The 14,449-nt window shown below is 55.3% G+C and overlaps 1 protein-coding gene across 1 annotated transcript; it reads left to right on the top strand.

Moving 5' to 3' along the window:
* Positions 1-9,229: 9,229 nt before the first annotated feature.
* On the top strand, positions 9,230-11,225 carry LOC148815960 (insulinoma-associated protein 1b-like). Its single transcript, XM_088904846.1, has one exon. It carries the CDS (start codon positions 9,494-9,496, stop codon positions 10,733-10,735), a length of 1,242 nt encoding a protein of 413 aa, XP_088760972.1. The 5' UTR covers positions 9,230-9,493; the 3' UTR covers positions 10,736-11,225.
* Positions 11,226-14,449: the final 3,224 nt, after the last annotated feature.

The raw sequence follows: 14,449 nt of genomic DNA, 5'->3' as shown, positions 1-14,449 counted from the left end.
TCTAAAAAAGTCTTTTAGAGAAAAGGACGGGCGAAGATTTTACTTAAAGGGTCCGGTGTCAAAAATCCCAGTTCAAGTCTATTTTTTTGTGTGCTGTGGAGATGATCACATCACATATAACCTCCAAAAGGTGTATAGAACATACGCCTGCTGTTGTATAAAACAACAATTCGTGTGTCTTTCGGATGTTATATATATATAGTGGACACCAAAGGTTGAAAGCGAAGGTTTATCGTTAGAGCGACTTGAGACCAGCGCAGCGGAGTTGCTTGTTGATATTGTCAACTCTGCGACATGTCGAGGCATAATATCGGCCCGCATCTGCAGTGAGGCAGGATTTAACCGTTACCCACCCGTGGGACACAAAGCAAAAGGACGACGCGTCAGCTTCTGTGTCGACGGCGTGTCGGAATCAATCGCTCTCAATTGCTGCCGCAGGTCTGAGGGACGCTAACGCGTTTCGGTGAAGACCTGCCTACTGGCGCCACGTAGTCCTTATTCCGTTTAAAACAAATGACAATATTGACCGTTTTTTTTTTAATCATCCACAGCCCGCTGTGAATTTCAAAAACACAGAGTGTACTGGAAAAGGCGTGCTGGGTTTTGTCCTGTTTTCTGTCTCTGCGTTATTTGTTGGTTCAATCTGTGCGGGGGCTGAAGCCGTAGGTGTCCCCTGTCTGCCCGGACATGTCCTGGCGGGGGAGAGAGAGACATTCCGACACGCCAAGAGCTCCCCGACTTCGCGAAAGACACAGTTCCCGAAGTTGAGTGAGGGTGGAGGCCCCCCAAAAGTTGAACAAATTCCCCGAAAGGAAAGGGTTAAGCCCTCCCCCCCCCCCCTCACCGTGCGCGGTAACTTGTGAGAGACGTTGGACGTCAGGTCGGTGGCGTCTCAAGATATGTCAGGCATGAACAGGGAATTTTCCCAAAAATCTGAGAATTCAGACAACGGTGTGTTATCGTAGCGCATTTTAAACGGAAAGAAACGGGACACGTGCCCTCGGTTAGTTCATTTTCTTATCGTCGACCGACAGAGACAAGTCGGAAAGTCGGAATATCTGATCGTCAGCACTGCCTCACTGCGCGGTCTGTTCGAATCGGGCAGTCGGCGAATTTGCTTTTTTTGTGAATATTCCATCAGTCGACTTTCTAACCAACGCCAGTTCAGCGTCGCGGAAGAGCCGACGTCTATCCCGGCCAAGCAACGGGCGCAAGGCAGGGTACAGCCTGGACGGGACGCCAGTCCATCGCAGGACACACACACACTCACGCCTGGGACGTGCAATGAGCAAACAGTATATATGAAGACGTCTCGTTAGGGTTAGACCAGGCGACACTTAAGATAAGAATAATTGCTTGTGCAGGCGCATTTTTCCAAGTCATTTTCAATCACTTCCAAAACAGGACCGATCCATTTTTTTCCTTTAAGATCACTTTATCGGCCCTATACAATTTCTTGCATTAGGAATGTGTCTTTTCGCAGACCCCAGCTTGCTCTCCAGGAGACACACAGACAGGGAGAGAGAAGCTGGGGGTCAGAGTGCAGGGTCAGCCATTGTATAGCGCCCCTTGAGCAGCTGGGGGTGAAGGGCCTTGCTCAGGGGCCCAACGGAGTAGGATTTCTCTGCCGGTCGTGGGATACGAACCGGCAACCTCCCAGCCTCAGCCACAGAGCCACCCACCTTTACACGATAATCAATATCATAGGTTTTTGAGACTCAGTCCTCTGCCCTCTATTTTCACAGATTTTCGGATTCCTTCTGTCCACAGGTCTCTGAGGTGATAGTTCTCTCCAGGTTAAGGAACCCCTTGAGTAAAGCGCTCGTCTACGCCGAAACTCAGCGGATATGCGGCTCCCCAGGACCAGAACTGAGAACTCTTGTCTTAGGGTGCCCCCTCCCCTCCCGCCATCCACAGTCTCGTCATTTCGAGAGAAATCCGCCTGGCGCGCCGGCGCTTGACGACGTCACGGCGGTGACGTCACTCCGCCGGCGGAAGCGGCGGGCTGCCGGTCTGTTCCGAAACCCCTGAGCGCCTGTCAGTGTTATCAGCACAGCCGTCCGAAGGGTGGCTCCAGCGAAGCAATTAACCTTCTTTTTTTCGAACAGTTGTGGCTCTGAACCAGTTCCAGCAGCGTTGTCGGGCATCTGCAGAGCGAGACCGCGAGCTATGTATCTTTAATGCCCTTAAATTACGCCCTGCTCCTTCTCGTGTAGTGTAAACACGTCAACAGGGGCCGCTCTCTCTCTGAGCAGCTGCAGCGACAGTTTCAAAAATATTGGAAAACGACGGACGCTTTGACGCGTCATTCTCTAGGAAACAAACATTCGTCTTCGCCCGAGCGACCGGTTGAAGTCGTTTTGTGTAAAATATTGAACGGCACTTTCTGGTGACTACAGGGGGACATAATGAGCGCTTCGAACCACGCGCTGCGAAAAAAAACACTCAAGCAGGTGGTTATCGCGAGTGGAACGCGCGACACTTGTTTGGCTTTCACCGAACGTGTCCATTTTCACGCGCTCGTGTTAGTGGGGCGCCTGGTGTCGCTCTAAACAAGGGGTAGCCGCGAGGATGGAGATAGGGTGGGGGTGGTGATGCTAGAGAATGAATGCGCCAACATTTTTAGGTGGGTAGCTGCGTCAGCATGCGTAGGCTGCAAAGGAACAAGTAATAGGTTTATTCCATGCTGAAAAAAAGAAGAAAGAGAACACAACGTTTCGGCCGTGGAGCCTTCTTCAGGTGTGAGCACATTTTTAGATGTGTACGAGAGTACAGTCCTTCAGCCTGTCAGTGTGGGATGCTCCCTTCAGACTAAAGAGACTCAGTTCCTCCAGCCTGTCAGTGTGGGACGCTCCCTTCAGACTAAAGAGACTCAGTTCCTTCAGCCTGTCAGTGTGGGACACTCATTTCAGACTAAAGAGACTCAGTTCCTCCGGCCTGTCAGTGTGGGACACTCCCTTCAGACTAAAGAGACTCAGTGCCTTCAGCCTGTCAGTGTGGGACCCTCCCTTCAGACTGAAGAGACTCAGTTCCTCCAGCCTGTCAGTGTGGGACCCTCCCTTCAGACTGAAGAGACTCAGTTCCTTCAGCCTGTCACTGTGGGACACTCCCTTTAGACTAAAGAGACTCAGTGCCTTCAGCCTGTCAGTGTGGGACGCTCCCTTCAGACTAAAGGGACTCAGTTCCTTCAGCCTGTCAGTGTGGGACACTCCCTTCAGACTAAAGAGACTCAGTTCCTTCAGCCTGTCAGTGTGGGACACTCCCTTCAGACTAAATCGACTCAGTTCCTCCAGCCTGTCAGTGTGGGACACTCCCTTCAGACTAAAGAGACTCAGTTCCTGCAGCCTGTCAGTGTGGGACACTCCCTTCAGACTAAAGAGACTCAGTTCCTCTAAACCAGGGAATGTCATGGTTTGCTCTCCTGAGTCCCAGAGCGGCGAGCCAGCGCCCCAGGTGTGAGGAGTTTGTGATCGCGCGGCTTGTGAGCTCCAGACCGAAGGAGAACCCCTATGGCAGTCAAGGTGGTGTCGCCCTGTAGCCCCTGGATGCTGGCGTCCTTCCCGAACCTCGACGGGAGCAGGACCCGAGCTCCAACCCGCCTCCCGAACCGGGAGGAACCAGCATGAGGAACTAGAACACTGTGACACCCACCCCGAGCGCCGTCCGGCGTCGCTGTGAGTTTACGCAGGTGACGGGCACCCGCTCGTGTCCTGCGTTATTGACTATTCCCACGCAGGAAACATCCGAACGTCTCATCCTTCAGCTTCGCAAATCGTTTCCGGGGGACCCCGCCTGTGTCTCGGGGTCTCGAGGGCACCCCGGTCCAACCCACGCACCCCACGAGGTTTCTCACACACACACACACACAGAGGGACAGACAGACTCACACAGACACACACACACACACACACATACAGAGACAGGCAGACTCTCACACACACACACAGACACACACACACAGAGGGACAGGCAGACACACACACACACACACACACACACACACACACACAGAGGGACAGGCAGGCAGACTCTCTCACACACACACACACACACACACACACACACACAGAGGGACAGGCAGGCAGTCTCTCACACACACACACACACACACAGAGGGACAGGCAGTTAGACTCACACACACACATAGAGGGGCAGGCAGGCAGACACACACACACACACACACACAGAGAGAGGGACAGGCAGACACACACACACACACAGAGGGACAGGCAGGCAGACTCTCACTCACACACACACACACACACACACACACACACACACACACACACACACAGAGGGACAGGCAGGCAGACTCACACACACACAGAGGGGCAGGCAGGCAGGCAGGCAGACACACACACACAGAGAGAGAGGGACAGGCAGACAAACACACACACACAGAGGGACAGGCAGGCAGACTCTCACTCACACACACACACACACACAGAGGGACAGGCAGGCAGACTCACACACACACAGAGGGGCAGGCAGGCAGGCAGGCAGACACACACACACACACACACACACAGAGAGAGAGGGACAGGCAGACAAACACACACACACACACAGAGGGACAGGCAGGCAGACTCTCACTCACACACTCACACACACACACACACACACAGAGAGAGAGGGACAGGCAGACAACACACACACACACACACACACAGAGAGGGACAGGCAGGCAGACTCTCACTCACACACACACACACACACCCCAGCCCGGTTCGCGCTGAGCAAACGCGCGCGCGGCGGTAACGGCTAGCCGTCTCCAGGGAATGTTAATTGTTATTGGAATTTTTCTCTCTCCTGGGATGGCGGAGGAGGTGGGTGGGTGGGGGGGGGGAAGGGTCTTCCTTTTCTTCCATTGTTGAAATTGGAAGTTGGCAAGTGTGCCTCGGAGTCCCAGCCACGCGCCCAGCCTGACCCCCCGCGACCCGCATTAGCATAGAGCTGGAAAATTTCATCCACCCCCCCGAATCCCAGAATTAACCTCTCGCATCCCGCCGGGAGCACTACGCGAGCTCCCACCCCCCCCCCCTCCCCCAACACCACCCCCAAAACAGACTCCAGCGAGCCCGAAAGCGGACCGGGATGAGTATAACACTCCCCACGGAGGGAATTAAGCCGCTTCCTCTTGTTTTAAGGAGAAGCCCGTGTCCCTTTGTCAAAATGTTGGCAGCGTCCGTGTTTGTGGAGCTCTTTAATTCGCGCACCGGGCCGCATTGCGCAAAAAAAAAAGTAAATCCACGCGTTCCTTTTCTTTCTCGATGAAGGGGACTGTTTTTTCGCGCAAAAAAGAAGCGTTTCCGATCCGCGCTCCCGTCGAGGTGCAAAAAGACCTTCGTGACGACGGCGATGGTGAAGACGGTCATGATGAAAGCCGCCTGTGTTGTTCTGGATTGGGGGGCACAGGGGATACCCCTTTACGCAAAGGGTGGTGGGAGGGGGGAACAAGCTGCCCAGCCCTGTGGTTGAAGCCGATACCCTGGCCTCTCTCAAGACCCAGCTGGATGAGATCCTCCAGTCAGGGCAGGGAATACCCCTTTACGCAAAGGGTGGTGGGAGGGGGGAACAAGCTGCCCAGCCATGTTTTTGAAGACGATACTCTGGCATCTCTCAAGACACAGCTGGATGAGATCCTCCAGTCAGGACAGGGCATACCACTTTACACAGAGGGTGGTAGAAGGGGGGAACAAGCTGCCCAGCCATGTGGTTGAAGCCGATACCCTGGCATCTCTCAAGACCCAGCTGGATGAGATCCTCCAGTCAGGACAGGGCATACCACTCTACACAAAGGGTGGTGGGAGGGGGGAACAAGCTGCCCAGCCCTGTGGTTGAAGCCGATACCCTGGCATCTCTCAAGACCCAGCTGGATGAGATCCTCCAGTCAGGACAGGGCATACCACTCTACGCAAAGGGTGGTGGGAGGGGGGAACAAGCTGCCCAGCCCTGTGGTTGAAGCCGATACCCTGACCTCTCTCAAGACCCAGCTGGATGAGATCCTCCAGTCAGGACAGGGCATACCACTCTACGCAAAGGGTGGTGGGAGGGGGGAACAAGCTGCCCAGCCCTGTGGTTGAAGCCGATACCCTGACCTCTCTCAAGACCCAGCTGGATGAGATCCTCCAGTCAGGACAGGGCATACCACTCTACGCAAAGGGTGGTGGGAGGGGGGAACAAGCTGCCCAGCGCTGTGGTTGAAGCCGATACCCTGGCATCTCTCAAGACCCAGCTGGATGAGATCCTCCAGTCAGGACAGGGCATACCACTCTACACAAAGGGTGGTGGGAGGGGGGAACAAGCTGCCCAGCCCTGTGGTTGAAGCCGATACCCTGGCATCTCTCAAGACCCAGCTGGATGAGATCCTCCAGTCAGGACAGGGCATACCACTCTACGCAAAGGGTGGTGGGAGGGCGGAACAAGCTGCCCAGCCCTGTGGTTGAAGCCGATACCCTGGCATCTCTCAAGACACAGCTGGATGAGATCCTCCAGTCAGGACAGGCCATACCACTTTACACAAAGGGTGGTGGGAGGGGGGAACAAGCTGCCCAGCCCTGTGGTTGAAGCCGATACCCTGGCATCTCTCAAGACCCAGCTGGATGAGATCCTCCAGTCAGGACAGGGCATACCACTCTATGCAAAGGGTGGTGGGAGGGGGGAACAAGCTGCCCAGCCAACGGCTGGAACAGCTTTCAACTCGCTACCGAACGGGCTCGCTGCGCCGACCGGTCTTATGATCTTAGTAACTGCGCTGTAGTTTAACTTGGCGTCTGATTTCTGTGGGCGCTAATCCAGTTTCCACCAAAAACAAAAACAAAACAACGCTGCCGTCTTTAGAAACTGTTGGGACTTTTCTTTACTTCGTAACTAAAGTCGTAACTAGGCCCGAATCTAGAAAATACATTTTACTGCTTCACGAAGTCTACGGGTGGAGGATATTTAGCCCTTACAGTGAAACTGTTTAGAAACGTAGTGTCGCTCCTCGCTGGCAGTGGGAGCACAGCCTGTCCTCTCTAATTCTAATTAAGCTCACTAACTGTCACGCAGTTATCCAGAGAGGACAGGCTGTGCTTCCACTGCCATCGGGGAAAAACGGAGACAGAGGTGCACTTCCTACTGCACTGTGACAGATACTCTGGGATTAGAGAAACATTCTTCCCGAAATTCAGAAATCTAGTCCCAGAGTTCCCACACCTGCCAGAATCACAACGGGTCCCAATCCTACTGGGAGAGGGAGGAGGGAACTCAATTGAACTGGCAGCCCAGTATGTGATCTCCTGTCCCAGCCTGAGGAACAGTGAGCCTGTCTCCCAATAATAATAATACAGTGTGTGATCTCCTATCCCAGCCTGAGGAACAGTGAGCCCGTCTCTCAATAATAATAATACAGTGTGTGATCTCCTGTCCCAGCCTGAGGAACAGACAGTGAGCCCGTCTCTCAATAATAATAATACAGTGTGTGATCTCCTGTCCCAGCCTGAGGAACAGACAGTGAGCCTGTCTCTCAATAATAATAATACAGTGTGTGATCTCCTGTCCCAGCCTGAGGAACAGACAGTGAGCCTGTCTCTCAATAATAATAATACAGTGTGTGATCTCCTGTCCCAGCCTGAGGAACAGTGAGCCTGTCTCTCAATAATAATAATACAGTGTGTGATCTCCTGTCCCAGCCTGAGGAACAGACAGTGAGCCTGTCTCTCAATAATAATAATACAGTGTGTGATCTCCTGTCCCAGCCTGAGGAACAGACAGTGAGCCTGTCTCTCAATAATAATAATACAGTGTGTGATCTCCTGTCCCAGCCTGAGGAACAGACAGTGAGCCTGTCTCTCAATAATAATAATACAGTGTGTGATCTCCTGTCCCAGCCTGAGGAACAGTGAGCCTGTCTCTCAATAATAATAATACAGTGTGTGATCTCCTGTCCCAGCCTGAGGAACAGACAGTGAGCCTGTCTCTCAATAATAATAATACAGTGTGTGATCTCCTGTCCCAGCCTGAGGAACAGACAGTGAGCCCGTCTCTCAATAATAATAATACAGTGTGTGATCTCCTGTCCCAGCCTGAGGAACAGACAGTGAGCCTGTCTCTCAATAATAATAATACAGTGTGTGATCTCCTGTCCCAGCCTGAGGAACAGTGAGCCTGTCTCTCAATAATAATAATACAGTGTGTGATCTCCTGTCCCAGCCTGAGGAACAGACAGTGAGCCTGTCTCTCAATAATAATAATACAGTGTGTGATCTCCTGTCCCAGCCTGAGGAACAGACAGTGAGCCCGTCTCTCAATAATAATAATACAGTGTGTGATCTCCTGTCCCAGCCTGAGGAACAGTGAGCCTGTCTCCCAGTAATGCCCCATCTGTCTACAGTATATATGTAAATATTTTATGACATGTGTTTGTTGTAAATGTCCATAGAGTTTACTTTACTGGTTGTTCTGTTCCATGTTCGTGTTATTTGCGTTGGCCACACTGAGTGTTACTCGCCTGGCATTGGAAACCGGACTGTCCCGACTCCCCCCCCCCCCCAGCCGCTTTTTGGGCGCCCTGCGAGGGCAGATTAGAGATTAGAGTGGGGTGTGTGTGTGTGGGGGGGGGGCTGTCCCGTCTCGCGGACAATGGAGGCCCGCCAGGCTGGTCGCTATTGTTGCGGGGGGGTGTCAGACGTGCGCCAGGGAGGGTGAGGCTTCCAGACTGCTTTTTTTTTTGGGGGGGGGGGGGGGACTCCTCCACTTTCAGCCCTTTTAATTTCCCTTCCGCGTCTCTCCAGGATCCGTTCAAGACCCTGCCGACCCCACCAACGCGCGACTCCCCCGAGGGGTCGGCTCGGTCACTTTTTCTTTAAAACTGCCCCCCCCCTTCCCACTCCCACTCCCACTCCCACTCCCGTCTCTGCTCGGCCACCCTGTTGCGGCGACGGAGGAGGGGGGGGGGCAAAGGCGCGGCACGCGTGTACGCTGAATGGAGGCTCCCGAGGGAGAGAGAGAGGGAGACACACACACGCGGGAGAGTTTCGGCGTGTGGCTTGTCTGCATAATGACGAGGGGGAGGTGTGTGTGTGTGTGGGTGGGGGGGGGAGACCACGCGTCGGGGGAACCCGACATCTGCCGCTCGCTCGCTCGCTCGCCCGCCCGCTCGCTCCCCGGAGACTCCCGGGGGCGGGGCGGGTTGCCGGGGCGACGCGCTCGGCGCTCGGACCGCGGCCATCTGCGCGGCCCCGCCGGCGGACAATGGGCGCCCGCGACCCTTAAATAGCGGCCGCGGCGTGGAGGAGCCGGCAGTGCCGGCGCTGAGCGAAGAGACGGCTGAGCTCGGCGTGGCTGTCTGACTTCACCCCCCCCCTCCCTACCCCACCCTCTCTTCACGTTTTAGCCGAGCTACACCTGGGGCGCTGCGTACAGAACCCCCTACAGTCCACCTGCAGTCTCGGGGTCTGGAGGAGACCGGTTTATTTATTTATTGATTATTTTTTTTTGACGCGGACGGGCGATGCCGAGGGGTTTTTTAGTGAAGCGCACCGCGAAGGCGGGTCCCGTCTCCTACCGGGTGCGCCAGGGGCCCGGGCGGGACGGGCCGCCGGCGCCGGGGCTCTGCTGTGTCCCGGCCCCCGCCCCGGCGATGCCTCGCTGCCTGGAGAGCTCCGACAGCAGCAGCAGCGCCGCCGCCGCCCTGCCCCTGCTCGGCGCCAGCCGCTTCCAGAGCGTCGAGAACCGGCTCCGGCGAGGAGGGATGCCGGAGGCGCTGTGCGCCCCGTCCCTGAGCCCGGACCGGCCCGTCAGCGCGGGACCCCAACAGCGACACCCGGCCGCCGCAGACCCTCTCGACCGCAAGCTCAACTCCAGCTCCCCGGTCCAAGCCGAGTCCTTCCCGGAGCCGACCCCCGCCGCTTACACCACCCTGGGGGGGACCCCCGTCGCTTTCCCTTCGTCGCTGGCCGACATGACCAGCAAGCTGGGCAGCGCAGCCCTCTCCGGCGACCTCAAGCGACCCGCCGGCCCGCCGCCGCCGCCGCCGCCCCCCCCCAAGAGGGCCCGGACCGGCGGCCGGGACGCCGTCACCACCTCGCCCGTGCTCGGGCTGCGCATCACCGAGGGGTCCGGGGACGGCGCCCGGCCGCGGGGGCGCGCCCGCAGCCCGCTGGGCGAGTTCGTCTGCCAGCTGTGCCGGGAGCGCTACGCCGACCCGCTCTCCCTGGCCCAGCACGGCTGCTCCCGCATCGTGCGGGTGGAGTACCGCTGCGCCGACTGCGACAAGGCCTTCAGCTGCCCGGCCAACCTGGCCTCCCACCGGCGCTGGCACAAGCCCAGGGGCGCCCCGGCGGAGGGCGGCTCTCTTCCCGCTGCGGGCCAGCCGGAGGAGAGACACCCCAGCCTGCCGCCGCCGAGCTCCCAGAGCCGGCCGGACCTGTCGCCCCCGGAGGCCGGCCCGGAGGAGGAGCTCCTGTTCGACTGCCCGCAGTGCGGGAAGAAATTCAGGAGGCAGGCCTACCTGCGCAAACACCTGGCGCTGCACGCCAGGCAGGCGGCGGGCTTCCCGGACAAGCGAGCGGGGCCCAGCCCGGGGACCCCGCCAGCCCAGCGCGGCGGCGGCGGCGACGAGTCCCCGGCCCCCGCCGGGGGAGAGCTCCACCCGTGTCGGTTCTGCGCCGAGACTTTCTTCTCCTGCCCCGGCTTGACGCGGCACCTCCACGCGTGCCACCCCACGCAAAACACGGCGCGGGCCGCTGTCTGAGGCGACTCCCCCGAGGAACGTCACTTATTTATTCATCACCCAAACTGGCTTCCTTCGGGGTCAGGAACCTCTCCAGAAAATCGCCTTAAAACGCAAAAACTAACCAAGAAAGTGCGCAGATGAGGAGGAAAAAAAAAAACTGTTCAGCCTCACGTAGCCTTACTGTCTCTGTGCGTGTGTTCCCCAGTGCGAGGAACGAGTCTTTTAAATTATATTTATTTATATGTTGTTGTTGTTGTTTGTTGGGGTTTTTTTTTTATATGGAACTGGCGGGACTGCCTATATTTCTGTATTTATGATGACAAAAAAAAATGTACTTGTCTTTTTATTTTTGCAACGAGAGCTCTTAAACGCGACGCGTTTCTGTCAGGACAGAAAATGAGGCGGCGGCGGGGGTAGGGGAGACCAAATTCGTTCGTGTTTTGTACTTCGGTGTCTCGGATCTGCTTGGATATTTAAACCAATAATAAAAAAAAAACCAAACAGAATCAGACCTGCATAATGTACCTATGGGGGGTTTTCTTGTGTTGTTTCATGCTCGATATGGGGTGCTCTGCGCCAGCCCTGGATCTCGCTGGGCGGTGACACCCCCCCCCCCCCCCAGCTCTGTTCCTGGGGATAGGAACATGAGAGGGGTCACTACAGAGGGGAGCCCATCTGCCTCGGCTGGTAGTTAGTAGGTAACCGATCCCACGACCTCATCGATCTGTGTCCGGCAAGAACCCTGGCAGAGCGGCTTGTTCCACGCCCCCACCCCCCTTGGTGTAAAGTGGCCTCTCCTGTTCCCTGCTCCACTTCCGGGTAGTTTAAGCTCGTGTCTTCTGCAATTCCACCAGTCCTCTGCTACACATCTAGTATTTTTTTTTCCTTTGGGGTTATATAGACATCACCCACAACCCCTGGGATACATATTTGAAGCGACTCCTGTCCCTGCGGGCGTTAAGGGATTTACATATATCTTACTCCCTGCGGGCGGTGCGGTGGTCAGCATTGCTGCCTTACAGAGCTGGGGCCCTGGGTTCAACTCCTGGGGTGCTGTCTGTGTGGAGTCTGCATGTTCTCCTCGCGTTCAAGTGGGTTTCCTCCGGGTGCTCCGGTTTCTTCCCAATAAACTGCTGGGGGAAAACTGGCCCTGGTGTGTGTGCGTGCGTGCGTGTGTGTGTGTGCGTTGTGATGGACAGGCGTCCTGCCCAGGGTGTATCCCGCTGTCTGCCGGAATAGATCCCACCCGCCCCCATCACCCTGTACTGGATAAAGCGCTTCCAAAAATGGACGGATACAGCTTTTGTATCCCAGCTAAAGTCTTCCGAGGGGATGTCCCCTCTTTCTCCTCCTTCCGCTGTGACGAGGCATCAGTGACGAAACCTCCCACCCCCCCTCTTTGTGTAAAGCGGGGGTCTCCTGTTCTCTGTTTCACTTCCGGGTGGTTTAAGCTCGTGTTTTGCCGTCGGTTCTGAAAGCAGTCCTGTGATCTACAGTAAATCCTCACCGTGTACGTGTGCTTTTCAAATCCTAAGAGTGTCTGGGCGAACACTGTTTCTCCGCAGGACGCGGACGCAGATCTGGGTTGTCCTAAAGCTGTTATCCTAAAACTTTTTTTTTTCCCCTCTACGTTCGTCCCAGTGCCAGATTTCCCATGAGCCACTGCAGGCACAGAGCCTAGGGGCCTAGGAAACGTTGAGGGGCCCCACGAAGGAGGGACACACTGGCGACTCACGAGACACGAGCTGGAACAGCGTGCTTGCGATCGGCTCTAGGGGCTCCAGATCAATAATCACACGCTCTCTAGAGACTGTTCTAGAAACTAGAGGTCTCGAAGTGACTTGCGATCGGCTCCAGATCAATAATCACACGCTCTCTAGCGACTGTTCTAGAAACTAGAGGTCTCGAAGTGACTTGCGATCGGCTCTAGGGGCTCCAGATCAATAATCAGACGCTCTCTAGCGACTGTTCTAGAAACTAGGGGTACCGAAGTGACTTGCGATCGGCTCTAGGGGCTCCAGATCAATAATCACACGCTCTCTAGAGACTGTTCTAGAAACTAGGGGTATCGAAGTGACTTGCGATCGGCTCTAGGGGCTCCAGATCAATAATCACACGCTCTCTAGCGACTGTTCTAGAAACTAGGGGTACCGAAGTGACTTGCGATCGGCTCTAGGGGCTCCAGATCAATAATCACACGCTCTCTAGAGACTGTTCTAGAAACTAAGGGGATAGAAGTGACTTGCGATCGACTCTAGGGGCTCCAGATCAATAATCACACGCTCTCTAGAGGCTGTTCTAGAAACTAGAGGTCTCGAAGTGACTTGCGATCAGCTCTAGGGGCTCCAGATCAATAATCACACGCTCTCTAGAGACTGTTCTAGAAACTAGGGGTATCAAAGTGACTGGCGATCGGCTCTAGGGGCTCCAGATCAATAATCACACGCTCTCTAGAAACTGTTCCAGAAACTAGAGGTCTCGAAGTGACGGGCGCTCGGCTCTAGGGGCTCCAGATCAATAATCACACGCTCTCTAGAGACTGTTCTAGAAACTAGGGGTATCAAAGTGACTGGCGATCGGCTCTAGGGGCTCCAGATCAATAATCACACGCTCTCTAGAGACTGTTCTAGAAACTAGAGGCACCGAAGTGACTTGCGATCGACTCTAGGGGCTCCAGATCAATAACCACACGCTCTCTAGCGACTGTTCTAGAAACTAGGGGTATCGCAGTGATGGGCGCTCGGCTCGCCCCATCAATCACGGGGTTCGGCCATTAGGACTAATTTCAAGTGCGTCACGTCAATCGACGTCATTCCATCGGCGCTTCCCGCTCTTTTTGCGCGTTTCGGAGTGAAAGTGCCCCCCGAAAGTGCCCACAATCTCCCGCCCGGCACCTTTTAATCGTGTTAAAAAAAAAAGCGACACAGAACAACACGCAGGAGGCGAGAAAATGCCCCGGAGGGGGCAAAGACACGGCTCGTTGGCGCTGTGTGTCTGCGTGACGGTTCTCGCTCGCCCGCCGGCATTGATATCTCCGGGGGGCTGGTGGCGTGACGTGGCGCGGACAGGTGTCCGGGTGTTGTGGGTGGCGAGAGACGCGGCAGGTGCGGGGAGGCCGAGTTCGGTTTCCACGCCACGCCACTGGACCGGAGAGCCCGCCACACGTTGTACCCGCAGAGAGTGTTGTTGTATCTTGTTGTATATTACAACAACACCGCGGCCTCAGGCCGGAGAAGAACTCCACTGTACTGTGGTGAATACTTTCCCAAGGCAGGAACAGGAAGGCCCTGTTCAAAATAAATTAATTCAACTTTATTTGTCATTAAACTGACACGGGGGCACAGTACAGCGAACAGTGTTTCTCATGAGTCTCCCAGGTGCGGTATATAAATACAACAGCAGACAAGACAATAACACAATAACAGTAACAGTGTGGACAACAGCTAGGTGCCAGTGCAAAAGCGTCAGAAAGTGTGCAAATACGCAAACAGAGAAAAGTATACAATCAGGACAAAAACAGTGCAGAATACGGCGAACGGGGCCAAAATACTGTTGCGATTAACAACTAGTACAGTTTTCGTACTGAAAATACACTTTTGAAAAGTATCAACACGCATCAGTGTATAATTCCAAGCTGTAATATGACACACAAAACTGCGACGCGCGTACTAAAAGCCGAGAACGGGGAGCGCTTCCTTGCCCGAAGGGTGGCGGGGGTATGGAACAGGCATG

The sequence above is a fragment of the Atractosteus spatula genome, chromosome 24 (assembly GCF_055471065.1).
Source record: "Atractosteus spatula isolate fAtrSpa1 chromosome 24, fAtrSpa1.hap1, whole genome shotgun sequence".
In the NCBI taxonomy this organism is placed as follows: domain Eukaryota; kingdom Metazoa; phylum Chordata; class Actinopteri; order Semionotiformes; family Lepisosteidae; genus Atractosteus; species Atractosteus spatula.
Note: the sequence above shows the minus strand (reverse complement) of the source record. Positions and strands in the feature narration are given on the sequence as shown.

Bases quoted from the DNA above. Each gene is read 5' to 3' on its own strand.
- LOC148815960 (XM_088904846.1), top strand. From the start codon at position 9,494: ATGCCGAGGGGTTTTTTAGTGAAGCGCACCGCGAAGGCGGGTCCCGTC.